Source organism: Hylobates moloch, unplaced genomic scaffold (genome assembly GCF_009828535.3).
Source record: "Hylobates moloch isolate HMO894 unplaced genomic scaffold, HMol_V3 SCAFFOLD_15, whole genome shotgun sequence".
NCBI classification, from domain to species: Eukaryota; Metazoa; Chordata; class Mammalia; order Primates; family Hylobatidae; genus Hylobates; species Hylobates moloch.
Window position 1 is genome coordinate 97,077,200 of NW_026652290.1, and position 19,930 is coordinate 97,097,129.

The 19,930-nt window shown below is 55.8% G+C and overlaps 1 protein-coding gene across 4 annotated transcripts in view; it reads right to left on the reverse strand.

Moving 5' to 3' along the window:
• DOT1L (DOT1 like histone lysine methyltransferase) overlaps nucleotides 1–18,404 on the reverse strand; it is a 71,413-nt gene extending 53,009 nt beyond the window's left edge. For 2 of the 4 annotated variants that reach the window (XM_032178968.2, XM_032178972.2), the window contains exons 1-2: nucleotides 18,075–18,404; nucleotides 614–657 (exon numbers count right to left, since the gene is read on the reverse strand). In XM_032178968.2, coding sequence (XP_032034859.1) covers nucleotides 614–657; nucleotides 18,075–18,155 — 125 coding nt within the window. In that variant the 5' untranslated portion in view covers nucleotides 18,156–18,404. Of the gene's footprint in view, nucleotides 1–613; nucleotides 658–17,618; nucleotides 17,637–18,074 lie in introns of those variants that run through there. The other 2 variants (XR_009209919.1, XM_058428232.1) reach the window with 2 other exon arrangements.
• Between the last annotated feature and the right edge of the window lie 1,526 nt (nucleotides 18,405–19,930).

Here is a 19,930-nt window from a genome sequence, read left to right on the forward strand (position 1 = left end):
TGCTAAAAAACAGCCCAGCAAGACGCCAGGGCCACATGGACACGTGTGGCCTCCCTGCAGGTGCCACACAATGAGGGTTCTGACCCTGAGCACCTGAGACACGCAGAATGCCGACCACCATGGGCAGCTTCCCAGTGGGCAGCAGAGAGGCACCCGAAGGGCCTCCCTGCACTGTTGCTACAGACCCTGGAGCCCAGGCTAGAGCTCACGAGGACGGGACGGCCTCCTCCTCCTGCTCATCCAAGTCACCCCCGGAACGCTCCTCTCTGCACCCACGGGGCACAGACACAGGAGGCCGTCGAGGGCGCGTGATGGTGAAGGTCGGCCCAAAACCCACAGCGGGGAGACTGACAAGGAGACAGAGGAAGGCAGGGCAACACCCCTGGAGGACCCACTGGACACCCCAGCAGCTCAGGACTTCGGCACCCATTGGCCAGCAATGGAGCTGGGAGAAGCAGCTCTACCCGTCCCTGGGTCACCCCGATTGGCTTCGCAACACCTCCAGGAGTCCACCCCCGCGGGAGCCATCCCCACAACAGAATCTGCAGGGCACGGGTGTCCACGGAAGCGGCCCAGGGCTGTGAAGACAGCACGCTGCGGGCCGTGCACTCACCGGATGGTCTCGATGATTTCATGAGCAGCATCGTGATGTTTATCCTGAAACAGAGAGAGAGGTTTGAGACGCAGAGCCATCCTCCACCCTGTGAGCCCGTCGCTCTCTTCCCGGACAAGCGATGCCACCAACTTCCCATCTCTTCATTTCCCAACTGGTGCAGCTCCCAAGCCCATCACCCAGCGGGGACCACCAGAGACACTCCCAGACCCTGGACCACAAAGGGAACACAGATCTTGCTGGGTACCTATTCCTGGCACGCTGTGTCCTACTACAGGCAGTGAGCAGGGAGAGGCCTGGGATGGAGTCTGTGGCCCCCAGTCCTGCTCCTCTCCCACCCTAAAGCAAACAGCCGCCCCAAGCTCCGCTCCACGTGTCTCCCCATTTTTTCCCTGGAGGTCAACTGATCCCTCAACACACCCCAAGCCTGTCAGACCGCGCTCCGCAGGCCCGCCGGGAATTCACCCGACGCCGCTCCAGCCACGGAGCTCCAGCCTGGCTGGGAGTCCTGCTTCGGCAAAGGCCTGGTATGTGACCGCAAGTGATAGAGCCTCCACGGGGCCCATTTCCCCAACTGTACCACGGGAAAAAACCACTGGGCTAGCCCACGTGGGCGGCCTCGTCCTGGCCCAGAACCTGCCACAACTAAAACCAAGGTCCTTGGCCTGACGCAGAACCCTCCCCGTCCAGCACCCTGCCCTTCGCTCCCTCTGCAAGGCCAATGTCAAAGGCAGGTTCACACCCAGCAGGGCCACCCAAGCCTCTCCGACTCCACACCCATCACCGAGAATCAGAGACCAAGTGCACGCCACCAGGACACATGCACTTTCCACAGTGCGTCTGCGTGCTACTGTGCTGATATAAACCCACAACAGGCTGGGTGCAGGGAGCGAATTACTTGAGCCAGGAGTTCGAGGCCAGCCTGGGAAACAGTGAGAGCCCATGTCTTTTTGTTTGTTTGTTTGTCACCCAGGCTGGAGTGAAGTGGTGCAATCTTGGCTCACTGCAACCTCCACCTCCTGGGTTCAAGGGATTCTCCTGCCTCAGCCTCCCGAGTAGCTGGGATTACTGGCATGAGCCACCACGCCTGGCTAATTTTGTATTTTTAGTAGAGATAGGGTTTCTCCATGTTGATCAGGCTGGTCTCGAAATCCTGATCTCAGGTGATCCGCCCACCTCAGCCTCCCAAAGTGCTGGGATTACAGGCCCGAGCCTCCGCGCCCGGCCAGCCCATGTCTTTTTTATAAAAATGAACAATTTTTTTTTTAAATCCCCATGAGGTAAACGCCGAAGCAGTAACAGTTACAGACGCGATCCACTGGATGCTGCAGTCCACAGGGCACGTTAGAGGCCACCCAGGCAGCCGTGCAGGGCATGGCTCTCCCAGGGCAGAGAAAAAGCAACCAACGGGGCACCTGTGGACACCACCTGACGAAACACAAGGCCAGCGTCACCAGAGTGAGACATGCAGCTGCCACGAGCCTCCCAAGGCCCAGCGGGACGCAACCCCATCATGGGGCTCCTGCCAGGATGCAGAACCTCAGCATAACCCTGAGAGAAGCAACCAAGCCTGACTGAGGGGTGCCGCATAGAGACCCCAGCTGGCTCTCCTCCAAAGGCCAGACCATAGGAGACCTCCCAGCTTTCCTTATGCACCGAGTGATCAGCCTAGATAGGGGAGACAGGAGACACAAGGGCTCATGGCAATGATGGGATGGGACGTATATGCCACTGAGGCCACAGCTCCGCCCGCCTCTTGGTTCGGATCAGGGTACTATGATGAAATAAAGCCACATGGAAAGTCTGTGCAGTGCTTTGCAACTTTCTTCTAAGTCTAAAACCACTTTAGGGACGGGCGTGGTGGAATCCCAGCCTGGAATTCCAGCACTTTGGGAAGCTGAGGCGGGTGGATCACCGAGGTCAGGAGATCGAGACTATCCTGGCCAACAAGGTGAAACCCCGTCTCTACTAAAAATACAAAAAATTAGCTGGGCGTGGCCGGGCGCGATGGCTTATGCTGTAATCCCAGCACTCTGGGAGGCCGGCTGAGGCAGGCAGATCACAAGGTCAGGAGATCGAGACCATCCTGGCTAACACAATGAAACCCCATCTCTACTAAAAAAAATACAAAAAGTTAGCCAGGCGTAGTGGCGGGCGCCTGTAGTCCCAGCTACTCGGGAGGCTGAGGCAAGAGAACAGCGTGAACCTGGGAAGCGGAGCTTGCAGTGAGCCGAGATCGTGCCACTGCACTCCAGCCTCGGTAAAAGAGCAAGACTCCGTCTCAAAAAAAAAAAAAGAAAAAGAAAAAAAAAATTTCAAAGTGAAGTGTTTTTTTGGAGATTTTTTGGGTTTTTTTTTTTTGGAAGAGGTTTCACCATTGGTAGGTGGTCTCAAATTCTGGCCTCAAGTGGGTCTTGGCCTCCAAAATGGGAAAAGCCATCTCTACAAAAAATATAAAGAATAATGGCCAGGATGGTGTTTCACACCTGTAATCCAGCTTTGGAGCGGGGTGGTGAATCATTGAGGTCAGATTCAAGACCACCTGGTAAAACAGTGAAACCCCACTCTATGAAAACTGGGCATGGTGGTGCGTGCCTGTAATCCCAGCTACTCAGGACGCTGAGCCAGGAGATTCACTTGAACCCAGGAGGCAGAGGTTGCAGTGAGCTGAGACTGCACCACTGCACTCCAGCCTGGGATAGAGAGTGAGAATCCACCTCAAAAAAAAAAAAAAAAAAATTGCTAGGTGTGGTGGCACACACCTGTAATCCAAGCTGCTCAGTGGCTGAGGCAGGAGAATCTCTTGAACCCAGGAAGCAGAGCTTGCAGTGAGCCAAGATCGCACCAATGCACTCCAATCTGGGCACCAGAGTGAGATTCCAGCTAAAAAAAAAAAAAAGAAAAAGAAATAGGAGGAGGCAGGAGCCGGGGCTGGGCAGAGCGGAGAGCAGGGCTGGCGCGGGTGGCGAGGGAGCAGGCAGAACTTGCAGGCCTCGGACAAAGTGAAAATAGGGTCCCTTGCTCAAAGGTGGCTAAAGAACTTCAACACGAGCTGGGCATAGATCGTGAGGTCAGGAATTCGAGACCAGCCTGGCCAACATGTACTAGTAATACAAATATTAGCTCTACTACTAGTAATACAAAAATTATTAGTACTACTAATAATATAAAAATTGTTAGTAGTACTAATAATACAAAAATTAGCTGGGTGTGGTGGCAGGTGCCTGTAATTCCAGCTACTAGGGAGGCTGAGAGAGGAGATTTGCTTGAACCAGGGAGGCGGAGGTTGCAGTGAGCCGAGATCGTGGCATTGCACTCCAGCCTGGGCGACAAGAGCAAAACATTTTCTCCAAAAAAAAAATTGTTCCTGCGTGATTTGACTGTGTGTGTGGGGCGAGTGCGGCACGCCTGGTTGTTTCCTGCATATTTTGTGCTCTGCACAGCTCCGTCCTGCCAGCCACATGTCGGGTGCCCACAGCCCTGAGTGGCTAGTGGCTGCTTTTGGGACAGTGCCGCTCCATACAGCTCCCCTCACGGGGGAGTCTTCTTCCTGCAGACCCCCACAGAGTGCTCTGGGATGTTGCAGGGTGCAGCCGGAAGCACTGGGTTCTGCGCATCTGAAGCGACACCCAGAGGGCCGGCCTGCTCTCTGGTCAGGAGCTGGGGGCGGGAGGAAGGGGTGCTGGGCCTGCTCCCTCATATCAGGGTCCTGCTTCTGTGAGACCCCTTTCCTCCTGCTCACAGTCAGGGCCCACGACAGGGTTCCCCTCTCCCTCCTCAAGCTGGAATTCCAGCCTGCTGTGGTCCCGGCGGTTCCTGTCTCTCCATAGCGTCTTCCCTGGTGATCATCTGACACAGGGCCCTGCCTCGCCTGGTTTCGGAGTTTTCTTGTCACAGGGAGTTGCTGTCTCAAAGTGGTGGCCGCGGGAGCTGCATGTCTGGCTGGCAGAGTGTTTGCGGCTGTGGTTTGAGTGTCCTGAGGCTGCGCAGGTTGGAGGGACTGTCGGCCCAAGTTCCCCTTCCTGGGATTTAGCCAAGCGCTTCTCACAGGCACAGGCCTTACTGGAGCAGAGAATGTTCCCGGGAGCCAGATGACTCAGGGGTGTGAAGGCTGGAAACCCTCTGATTTACAGCGGTGTCACCTGCCCTTGCCTGCTCTCCTTGGCAGCGTGACATTATTTTGGGGGCCACGTAAGTGTAGTTCTAAAAACGAGTGCCCCGCAGAAGCAGTAGCAGGGTGAACTCGCTCTGCAACTCCCGCGAGCCGTGCCCTCTGCCCCACACCTGTTTCATCCTGGTGCCTCATTCCCCGTCATTCACAGCTAGGGAGACAGCGTCCCCACCAGGCAGTGCACCCCGAGTTACTGCCCCCGTCCCCTCTTGCTCGTGCTGCCTCCTGTCCAGAGGTGCCTTGTGGTGTGGGATGCTGTGTAGACCGAGGACTGGGAGCCAGGGCTTTGTGCAGACTTCACCAGGCTTTTCTGAATCCCAAAGGCCAAGCGGTGACATTCCCTCTCATGGTGGGTGGGTGTGCGGGGCCTGGAGGAACCCCAACTGAGAGTGGATGTCTAGTAAAAGGAGCCTCGGCCAAGAGGCGTTTCCAGCACAGACCTGTTCCTGGAGGGCCCAGGCAGAGCCGGGACAGAGGTTGGGTGATCATCCCAGGGCCCACGTCTAGAGCAGCATGGTTGGGTTTGTACTCCTGGTCTATGGGTGGGAGCCTCTGTGCGGAAGAGCCCAGCACTGGCTTCCAGTTCATGTTGGAGTTCCTTTCTTTTTTTGAGACGGAGTTTTGCTCTTGTTGCCGAGGCCGGAGTGCAGTGGTGCGGTCTCGGCTCACTGCAACTTCTACCTCCCAGGTTCAATGGCGCAGTCTCGGCTCACTGCAACCTCCAGTTCCTGCGTTCAAGCGATTTTCCTGTCTCGGCCTCCTGAGTAGCTGGGATTATAGGTGTCAGCCACCACGCCCGGCTAATTTTTTCTATTTTGAGTAGAGATGGGGTTTCATCATGTTGGCCAGGCTGGTCTTAGAGTGAGCCATGCGGCCGGCCCACACCTAATTTTTGTTGTTTTAGTAGAGAGGGGGTTTCGCCATGTTGGCCAGGCTGGTCTCGAACTCCTGACCTCAGGAAATCCGTCCGCCTTGGCCTCCCAAAGTGCTGGGATTATAGGTGTGAGCCACTGCGCCCAGCCACAACAACTTTTTAATTACATGATAAAATGATAATATTCCGGTTATACTTGGTTAAATAAGTTATGAAAATTTATCTCCTTGGCCAGATGCAGTGGCCCATGCCTGGGGTCCCAGCAACTTAGGAGGCTGAGGCAGGAGGATCACTGGAGCCTGGAGTTTGAGGCCACAGTGAATCATGATCATCACTGCACTCTAACCTGGGCAACATAGCAAGATCTCAACTCTTAAAAAGATGAAAAATATTGGCCGGGTACGATGGCTCACGCCTGTAACCCCAAGCACTTTGGGAGGCCGAGGCAGGCGGGATCACGAGGTCAGGAGATCAAGACCCTCCTGGCTAACACAGTGAAACCCTGTCTCTACTAAAAATATAAAAAATTAACCGGGCGTGGTGGCGGGCGCCTGTAGTCCCAGCTACTCGGGAGGATGAGGCAGGAGAACGGCATGAACACGGGAGGCGGAGCTTGCAGTGAGCCGAGATCGCGCCACTGCACTCCAGCCTGGGCAACAGAGCAAGACTCCGTCTCAAAAAAAAAAAAAGATAAAATAGATTTAAAAATTTAAAAAGAGGTCAGACACAGTGGCTTATGCCTGTAATCCCAGCACTCTGGGAGGTTGAGGCGGGAGGACTGCATGAAGCTAGGAGTTTGAGATCAGCCTAGACAGCGTATTGAGACCCTCATCTCTTCAAAAAAAGTTTTTGCTTTTTTTTTTTTTTAATAGCTGGGCATGGCAGGTACACCTGTAGCCTCAGCTATTTGGGAGAGTGAAGTGGGAGGATCACTTGAGCCTAGGAGTTCAAGGCTGCAGTGAGCTGTGATCACACCACTGCACTCCAGCCTGGGTGAACAGCAAGACCCTATCTCTAAAAAAAGAAAAAAAACAAAATTTATCTTCGCTTTTTAAAAATGTGGCTACTAGAAACAGTGAAATCACACACATAGCTTATGGGGTGTTTCTGCAGCCTTACCCCAAGGGACCTAATTCTACCCTTCTAGTTGACAAAGCTTTTTCTTCTTTTTTTTGAGATGGAGTTTTGCTCTTGTTGCCCAGGCTGGAGCGCGATGGCACAATCTCGGCTCACTGCAACCTCCGCCTCCTGGGTTCAAGCGATTCTCCTGCCTCAGCCTCCCAAGTGGCTGGGATTACAGGCGTGAGCCACCACGCCCGGCTAATTTTGTATTTTTAATAGAGACGGGGTTTCTCCACATTGGTCAGGCTGGTTTCAAACTCCCAACCTCAGGTGATCTGCCCGCCTCGGCCTCCCCAAGTCCTGGGATTACAAGTGTGAGCCACTGTGCCCAACCTGACAGAGCATTTTTAGACTTGACCCTGAATCCGAGGTCCACACAGGCCCTGGCCCAAGTCCACGCAGCTACTTCACAGCAGAGCTGGGCCTGGACATCAGAGCATGTTGCTTCCTGGCTGAGCATCGGTCTGCAGAATCAAGGGCCGTGTGAAAAGGGACTCAGACCTCCACAGGAAGAGGACGGTGCTGCCCAAGAGCCAGGGAGAGCTCAGACCAAGGATGGCTGACAAGGCTTCAGCTGACTTGATAACAACTAGCCCATCTGCAACAGCCCCAGCTGGCTGGGCACAGCTGTGCACGCCTGTAGTGCCAGCACTTTAGGAGGCTGAGGTGGAAGGATCGCTTGAGCCAGGAGTTCAAGGTTGCAGTGAGTTATGATCACGCCACTAAACTCCAATACTCCAGCCCGGGTGACAGAGTTTGTCTCAAAAAAACAAACAAACAGCCCAAGCTACCCAACAACCAAAGGAGCTCTCTGGAAACAGTCAAAGCAACTCGATACTGGAGGGGCTCAGAAGGGCTGAGGCCACCCACACAGGCTGCTGTGAAGCTGTGAGAGGAAGCTGGGCTCACTAGGCCTCTGGTTTCATAAAACATGACCGGAGCGACCCCATCTTAAAGTGCGTAGCGAGGCACTCGCAAGGTACCGGGAAGGTTCACGCTTACGAGCTGACCACCAAGGACACAGCACCTATAGGTCTAGGGGAGGTCTTCAGGGCAGCCCACAGAACCCGTGCCTGCTGTACTGAGAGGGCCGGTGAGCAGGCTGGGGTTGGAGGGTGGTCGGACGGCAGCACCTGGCTGGCCTCCAGTGAGTGTCTGCACGCTCCAGGTTCACTCGCAGCCCCGGACGTTTCTCACACACAGAGGCGCTAAGGAAGAGCGGGCACCCTTTGCCTGCTCCCCGAGGATGCCCTGCTCTTAGGGAGCCCCACTGTGTAAGGGAGCGGCTTCATGGCTGCTCTCACTGTGATCTGCGGCTCACCTCGAGTTCTCTCCTCTCTTGGGGTCTCCAACAGGACCCTCTTTTTCCAGCAGCAAAGTGACACAGGAGGGAGGCTGGATGCGCTGACCAGAACTCTCCTCGCCCTCGTCTGAGCACAGGCTTTCTGAGCACAGGCTGACGGCCACTGACCCTCTAGCCTGAGGCCAAAGCCACAGCGTGACAGGGAAGGACGAAAGCACGGGACTCGTGGGCCACCACGCAGGGAAAAATGCGCCAGGACGCTAGGGGAGACCAGCACTGACTGCTGAGGCGGCAGCGTTTCCTTTTGGGGTGATGAGAACGTTCTGGAATTAGACAACGGTGATGACTACACAATCTGTGAATATACTAAAAAACACTGAAATGTACACTTAAAATGGGTGAACTTTTTTTTTTTTTTGCGACGGAGTCTCGCTCAGTCGCCCAGGCTGGAGTGCAGTGGCACGATCTCAGCTCACTGCAAGCTCCGCTTCCTGGGTTCATGCCATTCTCACGCCCAGCCTAAAACAGGTGAACTTTGTGATATGTGAACTGTCACAACAAGGCTGTTATTTCAAAAAAAAAAAAAAAAAGAGGAAAAATATTGCCAGGCACGGTGGCTCACGCCTGTAATCCCAGCACTTTGGGAGGCGGGGCAGGCAGACCACAAGGTTAGGAGTTTGAGACCAGCCTGATTAACATGGTGAAACCCCGACTCCACTAAAAACACAAAAATTGGCAGGGCGTGGTGGCGCACATCTGTAATCCCAGCTGTTTGGGAGGCTGAGGCAGGAGAATGGCTGGAACCCAGGAGGCGGAGGTTTCAGTAAGTCGAGATGGCGCCACTGCACTCCAGCCTGAGTAAAAAGAGTGAGACTCTGTCTACAAAAAAAAAGAGAGAGAAAGAAAAGTGGCTGGCAAGGCCGGGCGCGGTGGCTCACGCTTGTAATCCCAGCACTTTGGGAGGCCGAGGCGGGCGGATCACGAGGTCAGGAGTTCGAGACCACGGTGAAACCCCGTCTCTACTAAAAATACAAAAAAAATTAGCCGGGCATGGTGGCGGGCCCCTGTAGTCCCAGCTACTCGGAGAGGCTGAGGCAGGAGAATGGCGTGAACCCGGGAGGCAGAGCTTGCAGTGAGCGGAGATCGCACCACTGCACTCCAGCCTGGGTGACAGAGCGAGACTCCGTCTCAAAAAAAAAAAAAAATAAAAAATAAAAATAAAAAATAAAAAATAAAAAAAGAAAAGTGGCTGGCAGGGCACGGTGGCTCACACCTGTGATCCCAGCACTTCGGGAGCCCGAGGCGGGTGGATCATGAGGTCGGGAGATCGAGACCATCCTGGCTAATACGGTGAAACCCCGTCTCTGCTAAAAATACAAAAAATTAGCTGGGCGTGGTGGCGGGCGCCTATAGTCCCAGCTACTCGGGAGGCTGAAGCAGGAGAATCGCTTGAACCCAGGAGGCGGAGCTTGCAGTGAGCAGAGATTGCGCCACTGCACTCCAGCCTGGGCCACAGAGCGAGACTCCGTCTCAAAAAAAAAAAAAGGAAAGAAAACAAAAAAGAAAAGTGCGTCCGAGGAGCGGGAGCTGCGTGCTGTGCAGAACTCCACAGGCCCAGAGAGCCTCCGAGTGAGTGAGTTTCAGTCACGCCCTCCCAGGGCCTTCTTTCCTCCCCTGGGGTTTCCACACTAGCTGATGAATTACCTACAAGGTTATCACTATTTGCACAATGTGACCCGTCTGTTATCTTCACGTCCCTGGAGTCTGAGATACCAGGAAGGATGTGGAGCCGGGCAATCACTCCTGTGATTCCAATGCAAAAGCCACCCCCTTCGTTTCTCCAGGAAGCCCCACTTGTAACTGCTGCGCATACATTCTGGGCACTTGAATCTGTGTCTCCAGAGCTGCAGTCCACAAACGTGGCCCAAATACACTCCCATTACGCTAACTGCACCTCAGGTCCTTTCCTCAGGGGGACACAGTGGGCGGGGACTGCAGGAAGCAAGCCTCGATCTTGGCCAGGGCCTGCCAGACACGCATGGTCCCAAGAAGCACTCAGGAAATAAAGGCAGGGCTGCCCCCAGGAGAAGGCATCTACACGAACACCGAGCGACACCCGGCGGCGGTCTGTGCCTGGGACCCCAGGTGATGAAAGGCACAGCTCTCGGAGTCTCTTGCCCGCCCTCGGTGGTGGGGCTGCCCCAAGCTCTGTGAGTGCTGAGCAGCATCCTTGGGCTTCCCCCACCCCGGTGGTGACAACCGCAAATGTCTCTAGACGCCACCAGGTGTCCCCTGGGGGCAGAGCCACCTCCACCAGAGAACTGCTGATTGAACCTTCCAGGGCCAGGAATTCATTCTTTCAGTCTACAGGCAGGAAGAGGAGGGCTCGGTACAAATCGGGACCAGAAGAGCTCAATGCAGGGATCCTCCAGGTAAAAGGCTCCACCAGTGCCACACCATTCTCGAAGTCCTTTCCCTGGAGGACTCCTCTGGGGCCCCTGCTGTACCTCAGGCCCCAAGACACAGCATGAGGCTGAGGCCCAAAGCTTATCAAAGTTACTACCAGCCTGGGGCAACACAGCAAAGTGCCACCAAAAAATACGAAATTTAGCCAGGCATGGTGGCTCACGCCTGTAATCCCAGCTACTCAGGAGGCTGAAGCAGGAGAATCCTTTCAGCCTGGGAGGCGGAGGATGCAGTCAGCAGAGATCAAGCCACTGCACTCCAGCCTGGGTGCCAAAGCAAGACCCTATCTCAAAACTAATGAGAGAAACAACACCCAAAAGGACAGGTTCCACGAGACTCCTGGAGGGGGTGGGCCCTTCCCCCATGCCTTGTCCTGAGGGTCCATTTCTCAGTATTCATGGGCATCCTATGGATCCTCCTTTATCATTAACCAGAGTACCTAAGTGTTTCTCGGAGTTCTGTGAGCCACTGAGGCAATGTAATCAAGCCAAGGTAAGGGTGATGGGAACCTGGATTTACAGCCGGTCACTCAGAAGCACAGGTCACAACGTGGGGCCTCTAATTGGCATGGAAAGTGGGGGAGTCTTGGGGACTGAGCCCTTACCCCGTGGGATCTGGGCCTGTGTCGAGGTAGACATGTTGGAAGTGAGTCGAATTGGGGCTACCCAGTTGGAAACACAGAACTGATGAATCCCTGGGTACACGTGTCTGGTTCCGGAACTCCTCTGTGTTGACTGCTGGAGAGCACAGGAGGAACTGTGTTGGGTCCTTCCTATACCCCACAGTGCTGGAAGATAAAAACAGCTCCAAGCAGTCCGTGCCCAGTGAGGCACGCAAAATGCATCAGGTCTAGAGAGACGAGGGCAAGGATTTCATTCATGCCCCCCAACCACACCAGGGGCAAGCATGGAAAGGCATCTATCTGTTCCTGCCTGCTGCTCTCGGCCACTATCTTCCTGTTCCTGGAATCTGTAACACCAAGAGCGATGTGCAGCCATCAATGGCCAATATTACTTGAACACAAATTCTTTTTTCCTTTATCTAATTTTGTTTGTTTGAGACAGTCTCGCCCTGTCGCCCAGTCTGGAGTGTAATGGCATGATCTCGGCTCACTGCAGCCTCCCCCTCTCAGGTTCAAGCGATTCTCCGGATTATAGGCAACCGCCACCATGCCCAGCTAATTTTCGTAATTTTAGTAAAGACGGGGGTTTCGTCATGTTGGCCAAGCTGGTCTCGAACTCCTGACCGCAGGTGATCTGCCCACCTTGGCATCCCAAAGTGCCGGGATTACAGGCATGAGCCACCGTGCCTGGGCAACCGTGTGTTTTTTTTAATTAAACTTTTTATTTTAAGATAATTGTAGATTCACACTGTCGAGCTAAAGGAAAGGAACTGGAGCAAAATTAATATAAGTAGAGCGTTTATTTGGGCCACATTTGAGGACTGCAACCTGGGAGCACGGACTCGAATTACCCCAAATATACACTCTGATGAGCAGAAGTTAACGAGCAGATTTTTAAAGGAAAAAAAGAGCTGGGCGTGGTGACTCACACCCGTAATCCCAGCTACTCGGGAGGCTGAGGCAGGAGAATCACTTGAACCCAGGAGGCGGAGGTTGCAGTGAGCCGAGATTGGGCCACTGCACTCCAGCCTGGGAGACAGAGCGAGTCCGTCTCAAAAAAAAAAAAAAAAAAAAAAAAAATCTCCTCAGAAGCTAGGCTGGAGTGTCCCTGTATCATCTGCAGAGTTTCTGGACAATCCCCCACCCCCCCCAGTGCCCCCTGCGACCTCTTTCAGGCCAGCAGGAACAAAGCAGTGTGCATTTGCTACCAAACGGGACACTTGGGTTTTTTCTATTATTCTGTCCTATTTAAAGCAACTCCTTTACTCACACAAAGCTGCCTAAAGGTTAATCTGCCTCCGGGGGAGCTGGGATTACTCAGGACACTCAAGCTCAGAGGTCAGCAGCAGAAAATACCTTCTGAGTCACGGTGGGGACAGCTCACCCCGCCCCGGCTGCTACTCACTGCTGGCTGCCCACTTACCGCCGCCCACAGCTGGGCTCCAGGCCAGGCTGTCAGGCGGAAGATGTACTCACTCATTAATGAGAGTCAGAGAGTCGGGACCCTTGGCCAGTGGAGGCCGCCCCTGCCCGCCCACAGCCCGTGAGTCACCGGGGGAAGGTCCCGTTCTGTGGCCTTTGAAGGTTCTTTCCGAGCAAACAACCAATAATGCCACTCGTGCCCTTCCCACTAGAAGGGCAGGGCCATCCTGCCCTAGAAATGCCACGCAGGGCCAGGCGTGGTGGCTCACGCCTGTAATCCTAGCACTCTGGGAGGCCCAGGCAGGTGGATGACAAGGTCAGGAGTTCAAGACCAGCCTGGCCAACACAGTGAAACCCCGTCTCTACTAAAAACACAAAAAATTAGCTGGGCGTGGTGGCGGGCACCTGTAGTCCCACCTACTGGGGAGGCTGAGACAGGAGAATCACTTGAACCCGGGAGTCAGATGTTGCAGTGAACCGAGATCGCACCGTTGTACCCCAGCCCAGGCAACAGTACGAGATTCCCTCTCAAAAAAACAAGAAATGCCGGCCGGGCGCGGTGGCTCACGCCTGTAATCCCAGCACGTTGGGAGGCCGAGGCGAGCGGATCACGAGGTCAGGAGATCGAGACCATCCTGGCTAACACAGTGAAACCCCGTCTCTACTAGAAATACAAAAAATTAGCCGGGCATGGTGGCGGGCGCCTGTAGTCCCAGCTACTCAGGAGGCTGAGGCAGGAGAATGGCGTGAACCCGGGAGGCGGAGCTTGCAGTGAGCGGAGATGGTGCCACTGCACTCCAGCCTGGGCAACAGAGCCAGACTCCATCTCAAAAAAAAAAAAAAAAAAAACCAAGAAATGCCACGCAGGGCTCAAGAAAAGCGGTTATCCAGGAACTCCCAGGTCATATAAGAAGAAAAATAGCCCTTCCTCCCCCTTGCGTTTGCCAACTGGGCAAACCCCTTCCGAACTACTCATTTCCGAGTGTGGACAGTTGGGGCTATTTCTGCTTCCTCCTCCGGATGGCCCCTCCTCCAAGCAGCCACCCACAGGTCCCCCAGGGCAGAAGCGGCAGCCCCTCCCTGGGGACCTCAGCTGACCTTGTACTCAGCACAGTATCTCTGCTGAACTTCTATTTATAACCTACTTAACTTCACTGTTTTAAATTTTTTGGTAGAGATGGAGTCTCACGATGTTGCCCTGGCTTGTCTCAAACTCCTGGGCTCAAGCGATCCTCCCGCCTGGGCTTCCCAAAGTGCAGGGACAACAGGCATGAGCCCCTGTGCCCGGCCTGTCTTCATTTGACAGGTTTCTTGAGACTAAGAATGCTGGGGCGGTGGCGGGGGGAGAATATTGGCTTGTTGTCCTCTGTGCCCCCACAACACTGAGTATTCAGTAGCTGCTGTTGGAATGAATCATGAATAAATGTGCTGCTGCGGCTGCGGCCGCGGCCGGGTGCGGTGGCTCACGCGTGTCATCCCAGCACTTTGGGAGGCCAAGGTGGGTGGATCATGTGAGGTCAGGAGTTTGAGACCAGCCTGGCCAATATGGTGAAACCCTGTCTTTACTAAAAATACAAAATAAGCCAGGCGTGGTGGCGCACGCCTGTAATCCCAGCTACTGGGGAGGCTGAGACAGGAGAATCACTGGAACCCACGAGGCGGAGCTTGCAGTGAGCGGAGACTGCGCCACTGCACTCCGGCCTGGGCCATAGAGCAAAACTCTGTCTCAAAAAAAAAAAAAAAAAAAACAGAAAGAAAAGAAAATCGGGCCGGGCGCGGTGGCTCACGCTTGTAATCCCAGCACTTTGGGAGGCCGAGGCGGGCGGATCACGAGGTCAGGAGATCGAGACCACGGTGAAACCCCGTCTCTACTAAAAATACAAAAAATTAGCCGGGCGTGGTGGCGGGCGCCTGTAGTCCCAGCTACTCAGAGAGGCTGAGGCAGGAGAATGGCGTGAACCCAGGAGGCGGAGCTTGCAGTGAGCCGAGATCGCGCCACTGCACTCCAGCCTGGGCGACAGAGCGAGACTCCGTCTCAAAAAAAAAAAAAAAAAAAAAAGAAAAGAAAATCAGAACCGCCCCTCACTTCTTGTGAGAAAGCAAAATTCCTCAACGGGAACACAGAAAATGACAAATGTCACAGCGAGGTTGTCGGAAGGCTGCCTCTGGCACTTGGGCGAATGAAGATGCTGGGCCCGGCAGTGGGCCAACCAGAGCAGGAACAGGCCGCAGACGGCGCCAGAACCAGCACACCCTGCCAAGCCAGGGCCTGGCCAGGGAGGGAAAGACGCAGCACAGTCCCGCCCACCACTAGAAAGCCCGCTCCCGCCAGCCCTCACCCTTACTATTTACAATGGGGCACTGGCCAGGCAGGGCAGCAGGCATGCGGGCGGGGACACCGGGGCTGCCTTCACGTGAATGTTCACTTCAGTATCAGGGAAAAGGCAAAGGGTCCCTGGCAACACCACTACCCCAGGCCCCGACACCAGGTTCCAGTGGGTTTCTTAGTACTGACAAGTGGCAACTGTTGGGATGCAGATGTTAAACAGACGCTTAGCACAGGTCGTATGGTCCACTCCTGAGAACCTCACCATGCGAACACTGACTTTCACCAAAAATCCCGCCAGTGGTGTTTAGTGCGGCTTTATTCTAATCACCAAAAATTGGAAACAGCCCACAGTCCTGTGACCCGCAGGCAAATAGATAAACAATTTGTGGTCCAACTGTCCAATGGATTTACAGTCAGCAAAAAAATAGGGTAATTTTTGAAACCTGCAGCAACACAGATTTGGCCGCCCGAAAGCCACCAGGACCAAAAGGGAACGTCCTGTTGATTCCATTCAGCCAACTTTCTGAGAATGGCAGAACTACAGGTAAGGCCAGATGGGGAGCAGCCAGGAGCTCCCAGGTAAGCTGAGGACGGGGGCGCCGCAGGGAAGCTGGGGGTTGTGCACCTGAACCACAGCACTGGTCAGGGCACCACCCAATGAGTTCGTCAAAACGTGTAGAACTGTACCCTGCAAACAGTGAACTACGCCCTAGGTGAACTGAAAGAGGAAGATATACAAATAAATGTGAGGCCAGGTGCAGTGGCTCACCCCTGTAATCCCAGCACTTTGGGAGGCCAAGGCGGGTGGATCACCTGAGGTTGGGAGTTCGAGACCAGCCTGGCCAACACGAAGAAACCCGGTATCTACTAAAAATACAAAATTAGCCGGACGTGGTGGTGGCTCATGCCAGTAATCCCAGCTACTCAGGAGGCTGAGGCAGGAGAATCGCTTGAACCCGGGAGGCAGAGGATGCAGTGAGCAGAGATGGCACCACTGCACTCCAACCTGGGCAACAAGAGCAACACTCCCTCTCAAAAAATAAATAAATAAATATAAATAAATAAATGTGAGGCCGGACGCGGTGGCTCACACCTGTAATCCCAGCACTTTGGGAGGCCGAGGCAGGTGGATCACCAGAGGTCAGGAGTTCAAGAACAGCCTGACCAACATGGACAAAACCCATCTCTACTAAAAATACAAAATTAGCAGGGTGTGGTGGCGCATGCCTGTAATCCCACCTACCAGGGAGGCCGAGGCAGGAGAATCGCTTGAACTTGGGAGGCCAAAGTTTCAGTGAGCCGAGATGGCACCATTGCACTCCAGCCTGGGCAACAAGAGCGAAACTCCGACTCAAAAAATAAAATAAAATAAAAAATGTGGGCCGGGCGCGGTGGCTCACACCTGTAATCCCAGCACTTTGGAAGGCCGATGCGGGTGGATCACGATGTCAGGAGATCGACACCATCCTGGCTAACACGGTGAAACCCCGTCTCTACTAAAAATACAAAAAAAAAATAGCCGGGCGTGGTGGCGGGCGCCCATAGTCCTAGCTACTCGGGAGGCTGAGGCAGGAGAATGGCATGAACCCAGGAGGCGGAGCTTGCAGTGAGCGGAGATCGTGCCACTGCACTCCAGCCTAGGCAACAGAGCGCGACTCCGTCTCAAAAAAAAAAAAAATGTGAAGCCATGTACTGGGGCCGGTCGGACGGTGGTAAGCCACCTCAAATGATCTTCAGTCAGTTACAGATAGAACTCTTAGGGTCAGACGCCTTCTACCACTTAAAGCGATGAGAGCCCAACAGACAGAAGTGGAGGCTGGAAGGGTTCTGGAGTTTGAACGTTCGAGGGAGGAAACCGGTCGGGGCGCTGAAGCGCGGCCTCTGCTTTCAGTTTTCGTCCTAGGACCTCTCCTGGCCGGATCCCGGCTCAGGCCGCCCAGGCGCACACCCGGAGCTGCTCAACCAGAGAAGCCAGAGCCCGACCCCGCCAGCCCCGCGCGCGGGACGTGCGGCCGGGCTGGAAGCTGCGTTCCCTCTCCCATCCACTCGCACCGACCCAGGGCAGTGAGCCAGCCCGGGCTCCCCAGCGCTCTCCGCGTCCTGACCCCGCCCCCAGCGAGCACGTTTCCAAAAACTGACACAAGCCCAGCGCGCGCGCGGGAGTCCCAGGGCGCGCGGGGATGCCCGGCCGGGCCCTGCAGGCGCGCCCCCCAAAACTCGCGCCCCGGACACGCTCGCCGACAGCGCCTGCTTCACTTTTCCCCGAAAACGCGCCCTGCCCGGCCCGGAACGTGGCCAGAGGGTCCCAAGCGCGGACGCACGCGTCCCGCCTCCCCAGGGGCCACGCCGGGACTCGCACCCCGGGAGCCGCACGCGGGTTTCTGGAACAAGCCGGTGGGGTGCCTCTGTAACATTCCACCCGGCCTGTCATTTTCCAACGGTCACCAAGATGAAGGAGACAAAATTTACTAACTCCCGGGGTGAGCCCAATCCTGCCCACTCAAGATCGGGGAGCAAAAGTCCCAATTTCCAAGGATAAAGCCTGTCCCCCACCCCAACTAGGATTAACAGGTCAAAGATTCCTAATTTCCCAGGGCCAGGGCAGCCCATACCCACTCAAAATTACGGGGACAAAAATTCCCCATTTCCAAAGGTCAGACCGCTCCCGCCCACTCCAGGGGACGTTAACTCCCCACCTTCTCAGGGTCGGGCCCGCCGTGCCCGAGTAGGAAAAGCGTGACAAACGCCTAATTTTTAAAAAGAAGAGGAGAGCAGACAGGAAAGGGTGCCCTCAAAAACAGAAATAAGGCTGCGGGGCACACTGACAGCGCCGGGAACGAGCGAGGCGGGCGGGCGGGCTTCCCGTCAAAACGCGGCCGGCACGAGCTACCCCTCCCGTTCCGCGCCCGGGACAGCCCGGCGGGGGCAACGGCACCGCGACAGGGCTCGGGGGCGCCGGCTCCCACCCTGCGGGAAACAGCCGCGGGGCCCTCGGCCGGGAAGCAACGGGGGATGGAACAGCGACAGTGGAGTCCAGAGGCTCCGTTCCGCAGGGGGAACCGGCGAGCGCGGCTTGGGGGTGTTTGGGGTGTCCCCAGGGGCCGCGGAGGAGGGGAGGCCGGGAGGTAGGGAAGGTGGAGGGCGGCACTCACGTAGACCGGCAGCGGCCACGGGTACACGGCGGGCTCAGCCCCCACGGGCGACTTCAGTCTCAGCTCCAGCTTCTCCCCCATGTCCGCGCGCGCGGCCGCCGCACCATGCTAGGCGGGCGGTTGGGGGAGGGGCGGGGCCGCCGGTGGGCGGAGGAGGGCGGGCGGGAGGGAGGGGCGGGAGGCTGAGGGGAGGGGGCCTGGCCTCGGCCTCGGCCGCCGCCGCCGCCGCCGCGCTCCGGTCCGGCCCGGCCCCCGGCTCCCTCTTTGTAGTCACAGGCCCGGAGCTTCCAGCGCCTCCGCCATCTTGGGCCGGCGTGAGGCGAGCACAATGAGCCGGGGGCCGGGCGGAACCACTCGCCGCGCGCGCGAGGGGGACCCGGAGCGAAGACGCCGGCGCGTGCCCGCTGCCCAGCCGGCCGACCCGCGCGCGCCACCCCCTCGGCGCCCCGCCCCGTGGACTCGCCCGCCCGCCCGAATCCACGCACGCACGCACGTACGCACGCACGTCCTCGGTTGCCCTCGGCCGACCCCTTCCCCCACTCGCCGGCCCGAAGCGGGGACCCGGGGAGACCCTATGGGCGGGCCCTTCGGATGGCGAGTTCGAATCCCGTCCCAGGAGGAGGACGCTGGACACCTCCCCACACACGGCTTAGTAAAACCAAAAATCCGAATTTCCCCCCATAAGAGTCACGGTCCAGGACTTGCTCTAGCTCCAAGCCCAGTATTTATTCGACAACAATGCTATTTATTGGATACAAAAAAAAAAAAAAAAAAAGGCCAGGCGCGGTGATTCACCCCTGTAATCCCAGCACTTTGGGAGGCCAAGGTGGGCAGATCACCTGAGGTCAGGAGTTCGAGACCAGCCTGGCCAACATAGTGAAACCCCGTCTCTACTAAAAATACAAAAATTAGCTGGGCACGGTGGCAGGCGCCTGTAATCCCAGCTACTGGGGAAGCTGAGGCAGGAGAATCGCTTGAACCTGGGGAGGCCGAGGTTGCAGTGAGCTGATATTGTACCACTGCACTCCAGCCTGGGCGACAGAGCAAGACTCCGTCTCAAAAAAACAAATAAGTAAATAATTAAACTATAAGTTTCTCCCAAAGTTAGTTCAGCCTGTGCCCAGGGATGAACAAGGACAGCTTGGAGGTCAGAAGGAAGAGGGAGTCGGTGAAGTTAGATCTCTTTAACCGTCTCAGTCATAATTTTGCAAAGGTGGTTTCACCACCAGCACCTCCCCAAGTCCCCAGGGGACACCAACACCCTCCCTGCCCAGCCAGATTCCAGCCCTGCCCCACCCCTTCCCTGCTGGGTGACCTTGGGAGAGTCACTTGACCTCGAATGCTTTCCTCCTCTCAGCAATGGAGTCCCGCAGTCACTGCCACAGTGCCTGGTGATTAAAGTCTTTCAGTGTCAAGTACAAGTGCCTTGTACTGTTTTTGGGGTTTTTTGTTTTTTTTTTTTTTTGGTTTGTTTTTTGAGACACAGTCTCACTCTGTCGCCCAGGCTGGAGTGCTGTGGCACGATCTCGGGTCACTGCAGCCTCTGCCTCCCGGGCTCAAGTGATTTCTCTTGCCTCAGCCTCCCGAGTAGCTGGGACTACAGGCACGAGTCACCACGCCCGGCTAATTTTTGTAGTTTTAGTAGAGATGCATTTCTGCCACGTTGGCCAGGCTGGTCTCAAACTCCTCATCTCAAACTCAAGTGATCCACCCGCTTCAGCCTCCCAAAGTTCTGAGATTATAGGTGTCAGCCACCGCACCCGGCCCCTTTAGTGTTGATCAAGATCTCAATGGGGGCCGGGCGCGGTGGCTCACGTTTGTAATCCCAACACTTTCGGAGGCCGAGGCGGGCGGAT